Source organism: Furipterus horrens, unplaced genomic scaffold (genome assembly GCF_987537825.1).
Source record: "Furipterus horrens unplaced genomic scaffold, mFurHor1.1.pri manual_scaffold_12, whole genome shotgun sequence".
Lineage (NCBI taxonomy): Eukaryota > Metazoa > Chordata > Mammalia > Chiroptera > Furipteridae > Furipterus > Furipterus horrens.
The window spans coordinates 9,779,599-9,800,517 of record NW_028327182.1 but is presented as its reverse complement, the minus strand read 5'-3'; the positions used below and the strand labels follow the sequence as shown (position 1 = coordinate 9,800,517).

The 20,919-nt window shown below is 37.7% G+C and overlaps 1 protein-coding gene across 1 annotated transcript in view; it reads left to right on the top strand.

Moving 5' to 3' along the window:
- GPC5 (glypican 5) overlaps positions 1-20,919 on the top strand; it is a 1,053,876-nt gene that overhangs the window by 206,269 nt on the left and 826,688 nt on the right. The window contains exon 3 of the mRNA XM_090258267.1: positions 8,666-9,360. Coding sequence (XP_090114393.1) covers positions 8,666-9,360 — 695 coding nt within the window. The remainder of the gene's footprint in view (positions 1-8,665; positions 9,361-20,919) is intronic.

Sequence of the window (20,919 nt, the reverse complement as noted above, 5' to 3'; positions counted from 1 at the left end):
ATTTAAAAAGAGACCACAGATATTAACAGTTAAGAAGCCAGAGTCTAGAGTCAGAGAACTTGGATTCAAATCCAGCCTATGTCACTTTCTATGTAAACCTTGAGCACAGCACTTACATGTTTAGTGCTTCACCTGATTATCTTTAAAGTAGAATAATAATAATAATAATAATAATAATAATAACAATTATTATTATAAGAATACTCACACCATGGGTTGGAGAATCAAGGAAATTAATTTACTCAAGGAACTTAATGAAACATCAAGTTCATGGCAAATATACAGCAGAAGTGAAGGGTTATTATTATGGTGGTTCTTTAATGTATTTTGAGCATTTTCTCACTTGTAAGCACTATGCAGATATGTAGCATATACAAATTCATTTAATTCTCACAGCTACCCTATTAGATAGGTACCATTGTTCTACCTGTTTTCTGATGAGAAAAAATGAGGGGTAGGGAAGTTAGGAAATTTACAGTCACACAACCATTTAACTGGAGTGACTTTGAACCTAAATCTGTCAGAATAAATTGAGACCTCCCATGGACCAACACTTGGGAAATGTAAAGATGAACAGCACACGATCCCTGTCTCAAGGGACCCATGATCCTCCAGGAAAGGCTGGTGGCTCCAACAGTCATTCATTCTTGAAATATCTTTCGAGTACAGGATGTAAACATAAGTGGAGGGAAAGATCACCTGGCATCATCCTTTACTTTAGTTCATTTGAATCTCACAGGTGCTGTATCAGACAGCCAGAATAGACACAATTACCACATCCATTTATTAAAGATAAAAGGGATGCTTAGAGAAGTTTAATGGATTATATGATTGGTACACAGAAAAGCCTAGGTTAGAATTAATGTTTCCTTTGAGTTTGCAAGTACAGACCTTTTTTGATCTTTCCTGATCAGTATTGTAGACTGAATATTGGCCTCCAAAGATATCAGGGACTAATTCTGGAACCTGTAAATATTACTTATGTGGAATAAAAAGGTCTTTTCAGATGTGAATTAATTAAGGATCTTGACCTGGGGAGATTATCCTGGAGTATCTATGTGGGCCCTAAATGTTCTCACACACTTTCTTAACAGAGAGAGGCAGTGCAGGTTTGAGACACATGGAGAAGACAATGTGGCCCATGGAGGCAGAGACTGGTTTAGTCCACCCACAAGCCAAAGAATGCTAGCAGCCGCCAGAATGTGGACGAGGCAAGGGACAGATTTTATCCTAGAGCTTCTGGAGGTGGTGTTGCCTGGCCTCTCCTGATATCAGTCCAGTGGTTTTGATTTTCTTTTACTTTTTGCACCTAGAACAGTGAACACATATATTTCTTTCTTTCTTTTTTTTAAGGTATGTACTACATTTGCAGTAATTTACTCCAGCAGTAATAGGAAACTAATATAAGGATCCTCTGTGGTTGGGGGAGATACGTACCTTGATCCACATCCTTGCTCCCATTTTCCTCCGAAAATCCCTTTTGACACACTTGCCAGAAGAGTCACTCCCTGGGTGTATTCTATACTGTTATATATCACACTTCTGGCTGCCTTCCCTAATCAACTCAAGATTTCATTACTTGGCTCATTCTCTTTTCATTTCTCTTACCATCATTCTCAGCAACTTAAACATCCACTTATTTATGTAGTATTCTGGTATCTGCACCTACCCTTAGACCACATTCTTTCGTTTAGTCAAAGAATTTCTTCCTACAATTCCCATTCCCCCCGCTCAGTATCAATATTTATTTGTTCATTCAATTTCTCTTATCAGCATATGAACATCCAGTAAATTTTCCTTTCTCATAAACACAAAAACCTTTGACCTCCTATTTCCCTCCAGTGCCTACCTTGGGTTCTCTATGTCTAGAATAATAAATATTTGCAGGGGAGTTGTCTATATTGCCTCCATTCCTGTTACCTTTTGGGCTCACATTCTGCTGAGGCAGGTTTTGCCAAGGTTGGTCAGAGCCTTGCTCTTGTCAGTTCCTATGGTCAGTTGTTATTCCTCATATCAATTGACCTCTTGATAGTGTTTGACATGATGGATTGCTTCCTTGTACTTGAGTCATTTTTTCCCTTGGTTGCTTGCACACTCCACCTTCCTAATTTTTTTTTTTTTTTTACCTCACAGGAAAAATATTGCTATGAGGAAAGTCTGGGATTTAACTGCCTTTGTTTTCTTTTAGGATTTTTATGGTTTTGAATCTAACATTTAAGTCTTTAATCTAGTTTGAATTTATTTTTGTGGATGGTGTAAGAAAGTGATCCAGTTTCCTTTTTTTTTTTTTTTTTTTTTGCACACATCGGTCCACTTTTCTGAAAACCATTGATCGAATGGATCATCTTTACCCCATTGCATGCTCTTGCCTCCTTTGTCAAATATTAACTGACCATAAAGGAACGTGTTTATTTCTGGGCTCCCTATTTTGTTCCACTGATCTATTTGAAAGATTGTTAGGAGATTTGATTTAAAATCTTCACCCAACGATAGTTCATGAAACAATCTATCATGAGTTGTTTTGATAAAATCAGAAACTGATTTTTAGAACATAAATGGTTATAAAATGATAACTATGATAGCCAGATTAATGGGGGGGAAATGAAGGAGGAGAAATGTTGAGAAGTCATTTGTTTATTCAGTGCTTGTTTTAGGATACCAGATGAATTATCAAAATGTTAATTCTTGAGGTATAGATTAATATTCCACTCACTATTTTTCTGTATAGATGGCTAATTTCTGAAGAATGATAATATAAATCATACTGCATAACATTTAAAATGTTTTTACATTAATACTTTAGAAAACACGTATTACACATTTTACTTTATAAAAAATTGAGCAAATATAGATATACCATAGGGATGAACTCAGTATAAATACTTCCAGGTTGGAGAAATAGATGGTTTGTACTTTTATTTAAATATGCATATTTTCAGGGTGACTATAGTTGTCTTCTGATAATTAAAGGAATGCTTAAATGTGACTATTAAAGTTATTGGAAGGCATTTTTGTTTAAATAAAATAAAAGTATTACAACTCATTGAAATGTTTGCGTTAAAACTGGTTGAGAAATCACTCTTAAAATGATCTACATATCTTGCCACCTGTCTAGAATTAAATTTGGAGTGAGTGGTGTATAATCTCAGGCAAAAGCTATCTCTAAAGCAGCAGAGTAGTAATGAAGTATCTGTTGTAGGAACACAATCTATGACTTGAGAATTGTAATGAACAAAAATGTAAATGTATTCTGAAAATTTCTCTTCCACCTAGATATAGCTATTGTAAAACGATCTGATTATCCATGGTTGGTATAACTTCATCTTTCTTCATCCAATTCATTGCTATGTTTGAGGATATCTGTGGTCTTGAATTGTAAGGCACACTTCAAATTTTGTATCTTCAAATGTTCGTATATCAAATATAATGAAAATTTGAAAAGGTTCATAAAATGTATGTTCCTGTGAGGCTGGTTAGGTTATTACAACAGTTATTTCATAATCATTATGCTTTTAAGTCAACTTTATCTTTAAAGCAATAAAAGCCCTAAAAATATTACGTTTTTCTCATTGCAAAAAGATACTTACATATTAATCTTCACTGACTTTGCAATTTGTCAACTTTCATTTTAAATCCCTATCATCTGATTTTTATCTCCACCAATTTAGTGAAGTTAAAATGCTCGATTTAAGTTTAAATGTTTTTGAAGGGATTGTGGACTGGAAAAGATTGAAAATAAAATTTCTAGTTAATAGGTGTTTTATGATGAAATCTTGCAGAATATTAATGCTGAAAATTGAAGTGAATGCAGATGAACTTTATGCATTCCAACTTCACTTTTAATTTTATAAGATAATGCAAAAATTGATTTTCTCATAAAGCTGGAAGAAATTGTTATTTAATCAGCAATTAGACTGCAGTTCTTATTCAATCTACCACTCTTAGGAATTAAAAGGAAAGTTGGGTTTTCTGCTTTGATAAACTCCATCTGATATTGCTGAAAAAGAAGAGCTTATTGAAATTCTCAATTAAAAACAACAAAAAGATCATTTTTTTTAGTCCCTCTCTTAAATTCCTTAATCAAGTCTAACAAATGTTTATTCATTTTCAAGTTATGTTGCAGTCTTTAGCACATGAATGGAAAGCTATTACTTGCGTAGCTGGAATGAAGGGCATTTTTTAAATTTATTAAACCATTGTAATGAAAGGAATTGCTTACTGTCTATTAAATACTTAAGTAGATATGATGAATTATTCAGCACCTAACCTACCTTGAATCTTTAAGATCTGATTTTGTATGTGAATTATTCTTTTGCATTGCAGCAAAATATGTTGTTCCTCTGACAATTGTTTTGAAAAGTTAAAATTCTTGTTAAAATAAAAATTTTGACTTAATAATGTGGAAATACTCAACTCTGTGGTAAACATAGTAAAATAATAAAGTGATGGTTTCGCAAATTCAAAGTTGATACAACAACAACTAGTAATAAATTCAACTTCTGCTTTTACCAACTTTTTATAAAAATTATTAACAAAATAATTCAATGAATTGACTTGTGGATTGTTCAGTTTCTGATACAAGAGTTTATATATTAAAATTTTATAAAGCTTTTAGGACCAAAACTTCACAGATGTCTACTTCTACACATTAAAATTGAAATGTATATACAACAAGTGGTTACAGTTTTTCCCGTTTATTGGATTTAAGAAACATTTATGACCACAAATACACATAAATCAAAAAGACATACTTAATATGTTTAGATATTTCAATTAATTGAAATGTCAATATCAGCTGTATAAAAATTGAAAAAAAATAGATTGTGATGAGGTAATAGAATAGTGAAAACCTATTGCAGAATAAGTTCATTTTTAAAATCCATTGTGTGTTTAGCTACTGAGGACATAATCAGAATGTTGATATTTGAGAACATATAATTTCTCATTCAAAGGCTAATAAAATTAATACATAATTATAAAAAATAAAATTTAATGCAGGAATAGTTTTTACATTTAACTGTAACATGATTTCTCAAAACTTCCATCAGTTTTTTAGTTATTTTGTTTACAAACAGTAACAGTAAAGCAGAATAAAACTAGCACAAAATAAAATAAACATTGTAGAAGTTTTTCAGAAATTAATTTTCAAACTACAAACTGAAAGATAATCAAATCATGTTGTTTCCAGTAGTGCAACAAATACTACATTCATTTTTTGTCATTGTTGAAATGGATGCTACTAAAGAGAAAATATATTCTCTTCAATATTGTTCTTACAAAATAAACTCATCTGCAAACCTGTTATAGCAATGACGAAGTTAAATCCCCTATGTCCATGAATAAGTTATAAATTAATGGGACTGGAATTTAGGGAGAAACATTTTGTTTTTTTAGTTAAAAAAAATTATGTGTTTGAGCATTATTTAGAGGTGGCCGAAGTCAGCTGGAACCCTTGTACTATTGCCTGGGCTGGCATTCAACCTTTATTGCAGCGAGGGGCTGACAGCTTTCAGTCACAATCATCTGTACCATGTACCTTAGCAAAACCTGGTGGGCAGCATGCAGGAGTGCCTGTGACATACGGGTGTCTTTGAACCTGTCCTTATTTTATCTTACAAAAAATAATTGCGACCCACCTCGCAGTTCATGGACACACAGCAAGTGATGAGAGAAATGAGCCTATGTGATTGATAAAATGTAAACTTAGCAGTTTTATGTTAGTCCCAACCACCAAGGTTCAATTTGCTTTTCACACTCATTCCTGTGGATCTATGGAAGCTTTAATAGTGGCTGGAATTGCAGCTATGGGGTCAGACTGTCATGGTGGAATGCTTGTTGAAGCCCTCTGTAAAAGCAAAGAGAACATTTGATAGATATTTATAAGTGCAATGTTTCAAAAACTGGCCAAGTCAGAAGAACTCAAAAAAATCCCCCCTCTTTTTTTTTTTTTTGACAGCTTGTTAAATATATATTCCTGGACCAAGAACACACCTATTGAGTTCGAACCCCCAGGGTAGAGACCTGGCAGTCCCACATTTTCCACAAGCAGTCCAGAGGATCAGGCCCATTGGGAAAACTGGTGCTGATTCTCTCTCACTTGGCAGAGCAGCTAAGGGCAGTTGAAGACATGAATTACCATTCTATCTTCATCCTTCCACCTTTTGAGCTTTAGGATGCAACTGATGCTACAGAGAGCACTGGGGATGCACAGGTAACACATAAGTCATGCCCAGCTACAGTTTCTAGCACGCTGGTTGCAACAGCTTTTAAAATCTGTTGCCTTTGATTGCAAGGTAGATGCTGGCTCTTAGTCCAGGCTGACACAACAGAATATCATAGGCTGGGTGGTTTTATAAACAAGAGGTTTATTTCTCAGCTCTGGAGGGCGGCAAGTTCAAGATCATGGTGCCCATAGATACATAATTTGGTGAGAATCCATTTTCTGGTTCACAGACAGACCTATATTCTATCTGTGTCCTCACCTAGCAGAAAGGGCAAGGAAGCATTCTGCAATCTCTTATAAGGGCACTAATCCCATTCATGAGGGTTCCACCCTTGTCACCTAATCATCTCCCAAATACCATCATGTTGGAGATTAGGTCTTGACATATGAATTTTAAGAGGGACACAATAGCATGTGACTTGATTGATCACACTGAAGCCTGGAAACCAACCTGGATCAGTCTCAGAACATAATCAGGATACCTGATAGTGTGTTTTATCTGTCTGTGCTTTTTATGAAAGTGGTTAGTTTCTCTTAGGATATTGTGGCATATTCATGACATGGTTCCATTTCACCAGTTCTCCCTGCACCCTTGTTTTTTATTATTTCATTTTATTTTACTGGTGTTTCATCTCTGTGGATAATTACTGGTTTGATTAGTGAATTATTGTGTGGTCTTTTATAACTTAATTAAAAATAACTATGAGATTGGGGTTTTGGGAGATAATTTTATTGGTATTTCATAATTAATTATATATTGATATAGTCCATTATTATATTTAGGCTAATTATAAAATGTAATTACTAGTATATCCAAGGTGGTCAATTGTTACCTAAATTTATCATTTTGAAATGTAGCATTTACTTGCTGATTACTACAACTTCCCTTAATTTGTGGGTGAATTATTCTCTGTTCTTTCTCTGGAGAAGTGGATTTGGAAGCACCAGTTACTGAAGTAAGAAAATAAAATGTCCCACAGTAACATCTTTAAAAATAAGATGATAAAATAACAAGAGATCTGAGATGGTGGCAGAGAGTGTGGCAGGTGCACTGACCTCCTGCCGAGACCAAACTGGAATTACACCTAAATTATAGATCCACCTGAGTAACCAGTGAAGACCAGCAGTATGGGGATTTCTCAAAAAATTAAAAATGGAATTGACTTATGATCCAGCAATTCCACTTCTGGGAATTTATCTGAAGAAACCCAAAACACTAATTTGAAAGAATGTAAGCACCCCTATGTTCATTGCAGCATGATTTACAATTTCCAAGAATTGGAAGCAGCCTGTATCCATGAATAAATGAGTGGATAAAAAAGCTGTGGCATATTTACACAATAGAAGACTACTTGGCTGTAAAAAAAAAAAAAAGGAAATCTTACCCTTTTGACCCCATTGATGTACCTGGAGGGTATTAGGCTAAGGGCAATAAGCCAGTCAGGGGAAGACAAGTACCCTATGATTTCACTCATATGTGGAATCTAATGAACAAAATAAACCAGCAAAATGGAAACAGACTGACTGACAGCTGTCAGAAGGCAGAGGTTTGGGGGGCTGGGTGAGAAGAGTGAAAGGATTAAGCAGAAAAACAAAAAGTAATAGACACAGACCACTGTATGGTGATTACCAGAGGAAAAGGGGGGGTGGTGGTGTGGGAGTTAGAAGAGGTTGTAGAGGAATAAATGGTGATGGAAGGAGACTTGATTTATGTGGTGAATACAAATACAACATAGAGTTGATACACTATAGAACTGTACACCTGAAACCTATATACTTTTATTAATCGGCATCATCCCAATAAATTCAATAAATAAAGGTGATAAAAGCAACAGAGGAGAGTTGAGAAGATGGCCTGACAATTATTTATTTTCATCAATTAATATGGCCCATGACTTTCCCATGGGATAAACAAGGTTTGAGAATTCAGGGGTTTAATCATAAAATATTTTACTTTCTTTTGAATTTGAATATGATAGGAGAGCCGAGGATTCTCAGGCTTCCCTTTGGGAATTTAGCCTCTTTGGAGTAACTAGTGTATTATCTGTTAGTTTCTCTTCTGAAAAAAAGAATTGAAAAAATAATGAACTCACCATGGGAAATTGTTTTCTCGGTAACACCTCATTAGTGGGTTATGAATGACAGTAGAATAAAATAAGAAAATGCCATACATGCTTATTCCTTTTTATTTCTATACTTTTTAAAGGTGCTTGATTCTAGGAAATACATTTTTATAAAACAGGTGTGCTGTGTGAAATGCTCGCTGTTGACCAGCCATTGTCCTTGGGAAGCTAAATTGGGTTTGAAAGCTAAATTAGTCTGTAAACTAATGCTTAGGTTAGTTTCAATGCATTAAGCTCATTTACTGTCTGGAGCAGATGGGCAAACAGTTATAACATGAATACTAAGCTTTTCCATCCTTTACCTCTGCTTTTGTTGCAGAAAGCCTCGAAACTCTCATCAGACAAGCAGAAAATTACACCAGCACACTTTTCTGCAACACCTACAGGAACATGGCCTTAGAGGCTGCTGCTTCAGTTCAAGAGTTCTTCACGGATGTAGGGCTCTATTTATTTGGTGCAGATGTCAATCCTGAAGAGTTTGTGAACAGGTTCTTTGACAGCCTTTTCCCTCTGGTCTACAATCATCTCATTCACCCTGGTGTGACTGACAGTTCCCTGGAATCCTCGGAATGCATCCGGATGGCTCGCCGGGACATCAGTCCATTTGGTAGTATCCCCCAAAGAGTGATGGGGCAGATGGGGAGGTCGCTGCTGCCCAGCCGCACGTTTCTCCAGGCGCTGAATCTGGGCATTGAAGTCATCAACACCACAGACCATGTGCACTTCTCCAAAGAGTGCGGCAGAGGCCTCCTGAGGATGCAGTACTGCCCGCACTGCCAGGGCCTGCTGCTCGCTAAGCCCTGCATGGGCTACTGCCTCAACGTCGTGCGAGGCTGCTTGGCACACATGGCAGAGCTTGACCCACACTGGCATGCGTACCTCCGGTCATTGGAAGAGCTCTCGGATGCCATGCACGGAGCATATGACCTTGAACACGTGCTCCTGAACTTCCACTTGCTTGTTAATGAAGCTGTGTGGCAGGCGCACCTGGATGGACAAAGACTATCAGGACAGGTAAGCAGCCACTCCGTATTTACTGTCTGACGTTTTAGAACTCAGAGATTAGCCATATACCTGTTTGTTCGATGACAAGCACATGATGATGCACTTTAAAATGATGGAAGCTTCTCAAGATTCGCTTTTTTCTTTCCCTGTTCTGAGGCCAGCACCGAGCAAACCTGGGTGAAACACGGTACTTTAGTATCTCAAAGGATTAAATCGCCACTGTGCTTGTGTTTTATAAATAAGTTTTAAACAAAACTTTTGTCATATGAATCTCCCTGGTAGATTCACAAGGAGCCTTTTTTTCTTTCAGTAAATTGGTTTCATATCATAAATCGTCCTTTGACTATCTTGATAAATATCAATTATTACTAAAAAAAATTGTTGATTCTTTCCTAAATGAAACCACTGAGATTCTCTTTTTAACGTATGGTGATAGAAGAAGAAACTGATTTTAAATTCCTTGAAAATTGATTCATTAATATTTATTTCTGCCAACTTCAAAGTGATTTATAAGCTGTTGATCAAGTTTTGATAACCAGTTCACACATCAATGAATTTAACAAATTCAAAATAAATTGCTGGAAAGCCAGCAAATAATGACTTTCTCACATTCCAAAGCAATCTCTGAGACCTCGTATTTCCAAGTCTAGTCTCAGTAAACACATAGTTCCACTTTAAGAAATCCATAGAGGTACCTGATATATCATATCTCTGTTGGATGAATTTCAACTAGAAAAAAACGTACTCAATTTCTGGAGAAAATCAAAAGCATCTTATATTTAAACCGTTAGAGAAACACATGCCTGATGATATCTGCATCCTTCATCTTTTTGGAAATTTGCAAATGTGGATCATAGGGAAGAGAAGAAGTCCTATTTAGCCCTTAATAACCTCTCCTGAGGTTGAAGTGATTGACAGTGGTGAGGGCCAATCAAGACCCATGTACTTCATGAGGTATATCTAATTTTTTTAGAAACACATTTGCTAATGAGCTTGCATAATTTTTTAATAAATAGTTAATAAAACTTTTAAAACATTACAGGATTATTTTGTGATTTTCTCTTTTTGAGAAATATTGTGATATGAATTACCTGAGAACAATTACTAATGACCATATTTCATTTTTATTCTTTTTTTTAAAGTATTTTATTTATCTATTTTCAGAGAGAGGGGAAGGGAGGTAGAAAGAGAGGGAGAGAGAGCAGTGTGTGGCTGCCTCTTTTGTGCCCCTAACTGGGGAACTGGCCTGCAACCCAGGCATGTGCCCTGACCGACTGGGAATCAAACTGGTGACCCCTTGGTTCACAGGCTGGTGCTCAGTCCTCTCTGAGCCGCAGCAGCCAGGGCAAAATTTTATGATTTTATTTATTTATTTTAAGGAAGAGGGGAAGAGAGGGAGAAAAATAGAGAGAGAAACATTGGTGCAAGAGTTGCTGATTAGTTGTCTCTCCCATGCCCCCATTTGGGGACCTGGGTGGTAACCCAGGCATGTGCCCTTACCAGGAACCAAACATGCGACTTTCAGTTTGCAGGCTGGCATTTAGTCCGCTGAGGCACACCAGCCAGAGCCAAACACCATAATTCTTTATGTATAGCTAATTTTCTAAGTGAGGGAAATTTGTTAAATGTCTCAAGCCACTGTTTGAGGTCATTGAAGGGAATCTGGACAAGATCTCCCAGAAGAGCGGTCCATCGAGTTTGTGAACAGCTATTGTTAGCAAATTTATCTTTATAGTGAACAAATATCTGCATCCTGAACTGCTGTGTATGGTACTCTCGAGTGTAATGCTTTGAAGATAGGGAATAAGTCTTAGCCATCTTGGGCTTCAGCTTTTGGGAAGCTATTATTCTGCTGCTTGGCCTGATAGCTTCTATCTAGGGTTTTCACTCCTATTTTATTCAGTTCTTCAATACGGGCTTTCTTTGTAAGATCACTGCTTGAATCATACAGCTCTGTCTTGCTCTCCGGGAGGACGTGCTGAGTCCGGATGCAGTCAGCCAGATTGAAAGGGCCATGAGGGTTGAGAACTAATGGACACCAGGCATGGTCATTCATTCCCTCACCATCACAGCCAACTGTCCCTCCTGCCTCAGTCTGGAACCTGGAGGATTCCTGGTTGTGATCTTTCAGCAATGGGAGGATAGTTTTCAGAAACTATAAGTTATTTCTTAATCAATTTTTGTTTCATGTATTCATTTGCTTTAAGTTATTGAGGTTTCTCTGAGCGGACAAATCTCTTATCCCATTAACATGAGCTGCTGTGTCCTGTGAATAAGCAAGTGTTATTAATACCTAATGGTTCTTATTAATTTTTTCTGAAATAATTTTTCTTGAACTTTATAAATGTGTAGCTCTTTTTATGCATTACTGATATGGTTTGGAAAGATTCTTCTCTACCTTAAATGGGGGCAAATTCTCTCAAAATTAGATAAAATTTTTTCTTTTCCTTGATGAAGTTCAGCCAGGATTTGATATTTCTGTTGGAGTTTTTGCCCCCTCCATGTCTCCGTGGCTGTGTTCAGAATGCAATAGAACTTTCTTGGCTGTTGAAAAATCATTTTCAAATGATTTTTAAGTGCATTGAAAATTCTAGCTTCTGTTGTTCGTTTTTGTATATTTGCTATCTCTCTTTTTTTTTTTCTTTCAAGAATTCATCAGCTGGTATTTAACTCAGTTGCAAAAATCAACAATTCTTCAGATTCATCAATTAAGAGGTTTCTATTTTCTGATGCCTTCCATATAGCTAATTCCACGTTCCCACAATCCATGCTGTCTTCCCCAGGAAGAGCGGCCCCATGGCTCAGCTATAGCAGGTGTTCACCTCCAGGCTTCATCTGACTACTATTAAGAACTCACTCTCCAGGCAGATTTTCTAAGTTTTTTTTTTTTTTTTTTTTTTCTCTCTCTAGTAAATATGCCCACTCTTCCTTCAACTTTTGAAATTCCTATGAAAGCAGCATGATGCTTCTCTGAAGGCTGGACTTTTCCTTCAAAGCATCTCTCAGTGCTGTCTGAAGCTGTTCTCCATTTTTCTGAAGGTTTCTGAAGGCTATTTGGGGGGCAACTACTTGATGTTGAATTTGTCGGATGTGTGTTCTAAGGAGTTCACCTTGCTTGCAATGTCAGCGATCAGCTGACCTGTAATAGATTTAAATTTTTCTTCTTTTCATGCTTTCTATAAGGCCAAGTAAAGAATGGTAGCTCTCTAGCTCTTTCTTTATTCATGATCTTCACACTTCTTATGTCTTATAGTAGCTTCTCAAGTTTGGCTTCAGCATAGATGATATAAGGTCTCCAAACTCTCTTAAAAAGTGGCAAGACTTCTCAACATTTGCTGTTTTTCTCCTAGAGGGATGGACACTTCAGTGGTCAGTTCTTTGTCTCTCCCCGAGTTGTAATTAAGGTTTGAAACATGAAACTCCCCCTCTGACTATAAAAACCACCATTTCTCACAGCATTCCTCAGGAAGCTAGGGCCTGGGCTGAGCACCCCTGGTACAATGCCCACTGCCGGGCACGGAGCTTCCAAGACTAGCATCGCACAGAGCATCACAGCATCTGTAGACCCTCTTTGGACCCCAAGGCCCTGGTGGCTCACCACAGGTTGCCGTGACTCTCTGGCCATAACAGACCACATAGCTCTATGTTGAGAATTCTACCCAGAACCACTGTAGTGCCTGAAAATTAGAGCAGACCTCAGTGCAGGTGGTAGAAAGGACAAGAAAACAGTACCTCCCAACTTTCCCTACATCTTGCGTGACAATGTCAATTGTTATGTCACATGACTCTGGGGGAATGGAGTAGGCTCTGTAGGCCAGAGGGTGTGGTCTGCTGCTCTGGCCACCCTAGACTTTTCCTGGCTGCTTCAACAACTAAGCAGGGAAGTGTCTTTCCACATCTGTAATTTTTATTATTTGGGAAGTTTTACTATGGCTAGTTGGAGGCCTCCAGCCCTGGCCACTGATCCTCTTTTTCTTCAATAAACATTTCAAGTGGTGGCCTTGGAGAGCTAATCCAGACCATGGTGATCAAAAAGGACTGTTAATCTTAGTGTCCCCATGGTTGATGCCTGACTGACCTTGAATGTGTGTGTGAAAGGGTGAGAAGCAGGGTGATAGGCCCTGGGGAGGGTTTCTACTCACTTCTCTATTTTCACATTTGATGACTAAGGAAAAAAGAATAGGAATTTTCAAACCCTTCACATTTGAAGACTGTTCAGTCTAATCCTGTGATCTGCTCCCTCTCATTTTCTCTCTGACCATGCCCATGGGGCCTGCATCGATCAGCGGGGCTGGTGGCTGACATCTAACCCTTCAGCAGCTACCTTTTGAGACAGGTAGAACATCCACTTTTAAAAACAGAGTCTTGCTCATTTCTGATCCCATTTTTCAGCTACTCTCCGTGTTCATTTAGAAACGAGAGTGATCAGATTGAGGCATTGCTGCAATGAGTAGTGGCAATTGTTGCAAAATCACCCAAGGGAAATGTCAATAGTGATAGGAGCACTATAGGTTGGGAGAGGGTCAGCATCAAGATATGTACTAAACTCTTCAGTGACCTTTGAGCTGTTTTGCTTTGTATCATGGATAGTCTAATGTGAAGAAGATGCCACCTCATTCCGTCAACCAACAGTAGCTGTTTGATGCCGGAGAGCACAGCTAGGCAAGGAGCTGTGCATTTCAAGGTGACCTCCAGTGTTCTTAAAAAAAAACAACAACTGTATTTCATTTTTCAATTACAGTTTACATTGAACATCATTTGTATTCATTTCACATACACTGGTACCCACCTGGCACCATCCACACTTATTACAGTGTTGTTGACTTTCTCCCTGTGCTCTGCTTTACATCCCCATGACTGTTTTATAACTACCAATTTGGACTCTTTAACTTTTACCTTTTCCACCCAACCCATCCAACTCCCATCCCCTTGGCAACGTTCATCATGGCTGGACCTAGAGGTTATCATGCTAAGTGAAATAAGTCAGGTGACCTCCAGGTTTTGATCTAGGGAGGGGAAGCCTTTATCCTCCAATGGGATAGAAGAGGACCCAAACAAAAACTTACCACAGTACCAAAACTTATGTAGTGATAACGCTCTTCAATAAAGTAGTAATTATTGAATAAATTGTCCAAAAAAATTAAAGGAAGATAAAATATCGCACTATACTCTTTCGATGATTTAACAGGGGAAACCACCTGAGTCATCTCTAAGTGCATGTGCTTTTTTTCACTTCTGCTTATTATTGTACTGACTATAGGGCTCTCTGGCGCTCTGCCAAGTTAGATGGTAATCTGAAAATAATTTTTGTCCTGTTGAATTGAATGTTTTTGTGAGATGAGAAAACAACAAAGTTATTGTTTTATTTACCTGAAAAAATATTAATCTTATCTTTTGCATCTAACATTAGAGTGATAATGCAGTGTTCTCTCTTTCGCTGACTCTAATGCTAATCTCTAGTATTTACCTTTCAAACGGCTTTATTGTGCTGCTTACTCCCTCCATTGGATTGCACAAATGGAGTCCATCTTTCACATATGCTCATTATAGACTAGTTTCCAAGTCATATTTTATTATTTTTTTGAAAAGTATACTTTGACCTAACACATTGAGGACAAAAAGGCAGGAGAAAAATTATTGCTTAGAATGATTGTATTTTTGTTTATTTGGTAGGAAGTGACAGAAACTCAAATTTATTTAAACTCCTCTAAGGAAGCAGGGACTATTAGACCAGATAACTAAAAAGTCAAGTGGTACAGATAACTGAGGGTCTGGCCTAATCAAGTTCCTCCTAAATGTTATCAGGATTCTTCTCTGCTGCTCAGGGAAGCTTTTGTCTATGCTGGTTTGCTTCTCAGGCAGGCTGTCACCAAGAGGTAATAAGCTAATAAAACCTCTTGGTGCATCATCTTTCAGTTTAGCAAGTAAAAATGGGACTACCATTTCCTTGTTCCAAGGGCCCCATGCTCTTGCTCATTTCTCTGGTTGTGGGCCTCCTCTCCCCTGGGCACCTACCAGCACTCTGACTGGCCACCTTTGGGCCCTGTCCCCACCCCAGAGCCACAAGTAGGGTCAGCTGACCTAACGATTGCCAGCAGAGAGGTGGGGGGGCTGTTCCCAGGGGGTAAATACAGGACAAAAACAAATAAGAAAGCAAGAAAAATTGAACAAGACGTGAGGAAGTACACTTTCTAATAACAAAGGATGCAATGCATAAGAAATTTCTTTTAGAAATGAGCCCCAAATCATTAACATACATGTAACAATAAATTAAGAGACAAGAATAATAGAAATAAAGAGATCATTGCATCCACAACTTTCTATGCCTGATGTGCAGTTAAGACCAAGCGCTAAAGCAGAGTGTGCAATGAGGAAAGACTATCTGAAGAGACAGCCCAACAAGCATACAGGGAGAAAGCCCACATCTGCCTCCCTGACCGGAGTTCAGGCAGAGCTTAAGGTGGGGGGGGGGGGCAGGTATGTGGAAGTGTTGGTGGGACGAATTTTAATTGGAGGGCATTGGAACTTGCCATCTGTAGTGAGGGGCTTCAGCACTGGGTCTTCCCGGGTGATGAACCTTTCCTCTCTGAAAGGACTTTGGTGTGTGGGTTCTGATCATGTCCCTGTCCTTTGATTCCATGAGAAGGGTGAGACTTTGGTTGCAGGTGCAGCTAGAGGTCAGAGTTCTCTCTCCTGCATACGACTTGGAGTTTTGGTCTATTGTCTGTGAAAAGCAGCTCAGCATCTTATTAGAAACAGATCAGGACCATTTTTAGCTGGTTCAGCAGTAATAAATACACAAGTTAAAGATACAATGAAAATCGAAAACTGTTCTCACTGATGTGGCTCAGTTGGTTGGGTATCATCCCACAAAGCAAAAGGTGGCTGGTTGATTCCCAGTCAGGGCACATGCCAGGGCTGCGGGTTCGGTCCTCAGTCCAAGCATGTACAAGAGGCCACTGACTGATGTTTCTCTCTCGCATTGATTTTTTCTTTCCTTTTCTCCTTCCCTTCCTCTCTCTCCAAAAATTAATTAATTAAATTTTAAAAACCTGAGGAATGTCAAAACTATTATATAATGGCAAAAGCATAATGAAATTAATGGAAGCATTTGCTTTAAAATCACAGACAAGACATTCCTGCCAAGTATTACACTCTCCAAGCTAAGGTTTACATGGCAGCACTAATTAATACAATTAGACATTGCATCAATAAGAGGTAACCTAATGAAAATGGGCAGAGGGTTTAGATAGACATTCTCCCCAAAAGTGAATAATAACTAATAAACATATGAAAAGATGTTCAGCATCATTAGTCACTAGAAAAGATCTTCTACACATTCATCATGCAAATCAAAACACCAAGGCCGTGGGATACCATGCCCTGCCCCATAGCATGGCTACAATATAAACAACTGACAATATGAAGCATTGGTGATGCTGTGGAAAAATCTGAACACTCATACATTGCTGGAAGGATTGTAAAATGGTGCAACCATTTGGAAAACAGTTTGGTGGTTCTCATAAAGTTAAACGCAGAGTTACCACGTGACCCAGCAATTCCAGACCAAGGTATACACCCAAGAGAACATAATACAAAAACAAAAAGCATGCATAGATATTCGTGGCAGTTTTATTCATAACAGCCAAACTGGAAATGATGTAAGTGTTCATCAGCTGATGGGTGGATCAATGAAATCATTTGTAGCCATACAATGGGATACTGCTTCACAATAAAATAGGGACAGATTACTGACGCATGCTATGATGTGACTGAACCTTGCAAACATTACGCTATGTGGAAAAGTCATAAAGATCATGTAGTATATGATTCTGTTCCTATGAAATGTCCAGAATAGAAAATCCATTGAGACAGAAAGTATATTCGTGGTTAGCTGGGTGCTGGGGGAATGGAGGAATGTGGAAATTTATGCTAAAGCCCGTAGGATTATTTTTGTGAGGGGAAGTGATAACATCTTGTAAAATCACATAGTGGAGGTGGTTATACATTCTCTCAACGTAGTACAGTTCACTGAGCTGCATACTTTGAAAGGGTGAATTTGGTGGTATGTGAATTGTATAACAATAAAGCTGTTATAAAAAGTTTTAAAGTACAATTTTGAAAATTGACTCATACAAATGGAAAACCAACATATTCCAGTGAACAACATCCATTTATAGCTGTGTTCTTTTTGTTGGCATATGCTTCTGGAAACTTTGGGAACCAAGAGGGATAATGTGTCTTCTCCTTGTCACCCAAATGAAACACTAAAAATATTTCTAGAGATATTTTATCATCAATGTTGCAAGGTCCTTCTGAGAAAGATTTTCCCCTGTATATTAAAGGTGCTGTTTCCTCACAATATTAACTTTTGCACCTTGAAAAACTATTTTGCTCTTTGAAGTTATTTCCAAATTAGGTAACAATGACTAGCTAGATAATCTCATTCATACACCCAACCATTTATGAATATATATTGAGTGCCTTCAGGAGTGTACCAGGCACGGCTAGACATCAGATAAGTACCAACAGGGTATGCAGCTATTCTGTTTGATTTTTTTTTTTTCCCAGAAAGGAAGCTATTTCCCAACTATACCCCTGCCCCCCACCAAATCTTTAGCCAGTTGCTTTGCTGATCTTCATTTTGGTCTCATCTTAGACATCACTTATTCTGGGAAGCATTCCCTGGCCTCTGTAGAAAAGGTTAGCTAACTTTGTCATATATACTAGTTATGCCATACCTTTTCCTTCACAGCACTTTGAATACTTGCAGTTATTTAATTATTTTTTAATATTTTATATTGAATTATGTGTGCCAGATGGCAGAGACTGCACATTGTGTTCATCATGGTGTCCCTACAATCTAAGTCTTGATGGACGTATGAGTTCCTTGGTAACTCTACAGTAAATCTGGCCACCTGCATTGCCTGGATTATTGAAATTGTCTCCAAATTGATTTTCTGCTCCACCTTTGCCTTAGTTGTGCCTATATGAAAAAAATCCAAATTCCTCAGCATTGTGTTGAAGTTCCCTTGTGCCATGATATTATTAGATCTCACTTATCAATATCATTTCCCTTTTCCTGACCCTTACTCCCTTGCATTCGTGTTCCAGGTTAGAGTACATCACCCATTCCCCTCACTTCCATGGGGACTTGAATATTCGTCTACTATGTGTACCTCACCCAAAAACCTGGGACCTTGTCCAAAAACTTACTGGATCTTTTTCATGTCCTTTTATCCCCAGGGCCTAACATAGCGTCTGGCATTGTTTTCTGAAGTGAAATGGCTTCCTGACTTCACAACAGAAACTTCTTGATTAATGCATGGAATTAGATATAATTTCAGGCATTTACAATTTTTCATTGATCTTAAATTACTAACATTTTATATCTCCCATGAGAGCGCAGCAAGACAGTTGTGATAATCAACGATTCTTTTCATAAATGCACAAAATGCTTCCATTTAAACTTTGATGCAGATAAATACTCTAGCATTATTAATAGTATATCTACATTTATCATAGGCCCAGTCAAAAATCCCACTTATCAAATGAGATTATTAGACATAAAGGCAAAACAAAAATAATGAACAGTGAAAACAAGTCTTGGTAGAAGTGCATATGAGCTGTTCTGTCAAGTTTGGGGAGCAGTCCTGTGCCGTGCCTTCTCCTCGCCAACTTTCAGTCCAGGCAGGCAGATCCCCGGCATCTGGGCTTCTCCACTCCACATACTAGTGCGGCACTAAGGCCACCAGAGCTGCTCAGGGGTGGGAGCAGGACAGAGGCAGACTGTCAACCGAGATGCCCTTTAGATTCTACAGACCTATTTCTGGTTCATAGAATCTTCATGGTTCATCTAAGGAAGTTGTAACAACTGCTTTCTGAAGTTCACTGGTGTTCTTTTAGGGGGTGCATTCCTACAGTCACATTGGGGACCCTTGTGACAGCAGCCTGCTAAAAACTGATTTCTCTGATTAAATTACCACCTTATGTGTATAGACCCAAGGCAATTTCTGAGCACCAGATATACACAATCTCTACTTCACACACTCTCAGAATGTCCCAGAACGTCCCCAAACCCACACATCTAGAACTGGACTCTGATCTTCCCTCCCACAGCTGGTTACTCTTTGGTATCCCCCGGCTCAGTACATCCACTTAGGATCTTAGGACTCATCCTTGACACCGTCTTTACCTCTCATCAAATTTCCAGTTCGGATTTCTATTGATTTCATATCTCAAATATATCTCAAATATACTTGGGTCTCTCCTTTATATCATCAGCTGTTACCTTGTTTGGATAATTGCAGGCTGATGTATCTTCATTATTCTAATCGCAGTCAATCTCCCCACCTTCCTCCCACCTCATCCCATCTATAGGGTCACTGGAATAATATTTGGAAAACTCAGTTGTAACCTTACTTTCAATGAGAGACTTGTCAAGTCTCTTTTATATGACTCAAGACTCTGTATGTGTGACTTCTAAACACCTCTCAATTGTACTCTCTCACCAGAAACTACCCCCTGTCCTCAGCTACCCTGGAGCTCTTTTATAGATTTGGGCCTAATGTTCCAACATCTCGAGATTTCGTATTAATATTCCTAGTAATATTCAAAGGCAAAGTATAAAGATGTTTATATTTGCAGCAATATTCTAATCACAGCACTGGAAACAAAGAAACATCCAATAATGGGGGAATGTTGAATAAATTAGGGTACAACCACATCATGGAGGATTATGCAAGCTTCACATATGATAAATTTAAACTTACCAATTGATATGAAAAATTTTATGTGATATTATGGGTTGAGAAAATGAAATGAATAGAAGCACATATAATAATCATGTTTTATGAGGTATTTGATTCTTACCTAGACTACTTTTATGTTTGTAAGTATATTTGTGTATGTGGATATGTGTGAATGTGTTTTTGTGAAAAGTACATAGAAAAGAATGCTTAATGGTTTGCTATAACTGCTTCTCTGGGGAGGAAACACTTAGAATGGATGTAACAGAGAGTGGGAGTTAGAGAAGCGAGCAAAATTATAGAAAAATCTATGCCATTTAATAGAACATAGCATTATGATGGGATTCCATTCATGATATTATATGAGTGTGTGTGTCTGTGTCTGTGTCTCTGCATGCACATATATAAGTGAGAAAACATAAAACCTAGCATTTATATGTAGCTATTAATTTCTGGGTATATTCATTCAATAAGTAACATTTTAGTGACAAAAGAAAGTTTTTCAGAGATATATACAATATGTTCTAATTTTTTAAATCCAGACAGAAAAAGAATAAAATGTGCAAACATGTGTATCTCTGCTCATATGTGTTTATAAAATTGAGGAGAACCTTATAGAACGTTAGATTTCGCCAATGTGTTTTCCCTTCTCTGGTAGCACCTACCATTAGGAATGAGTTATGAGTCCTTCCAGGCCTTAAAAATTCATGTATATTCATAAATGAACGTAAAAATAAAAATATATGGTGTTTTAATTTGAATACCATATATATCTTATTTCACTTATTTTTCAAATTGTTTTTACCCATAATATAGCCTG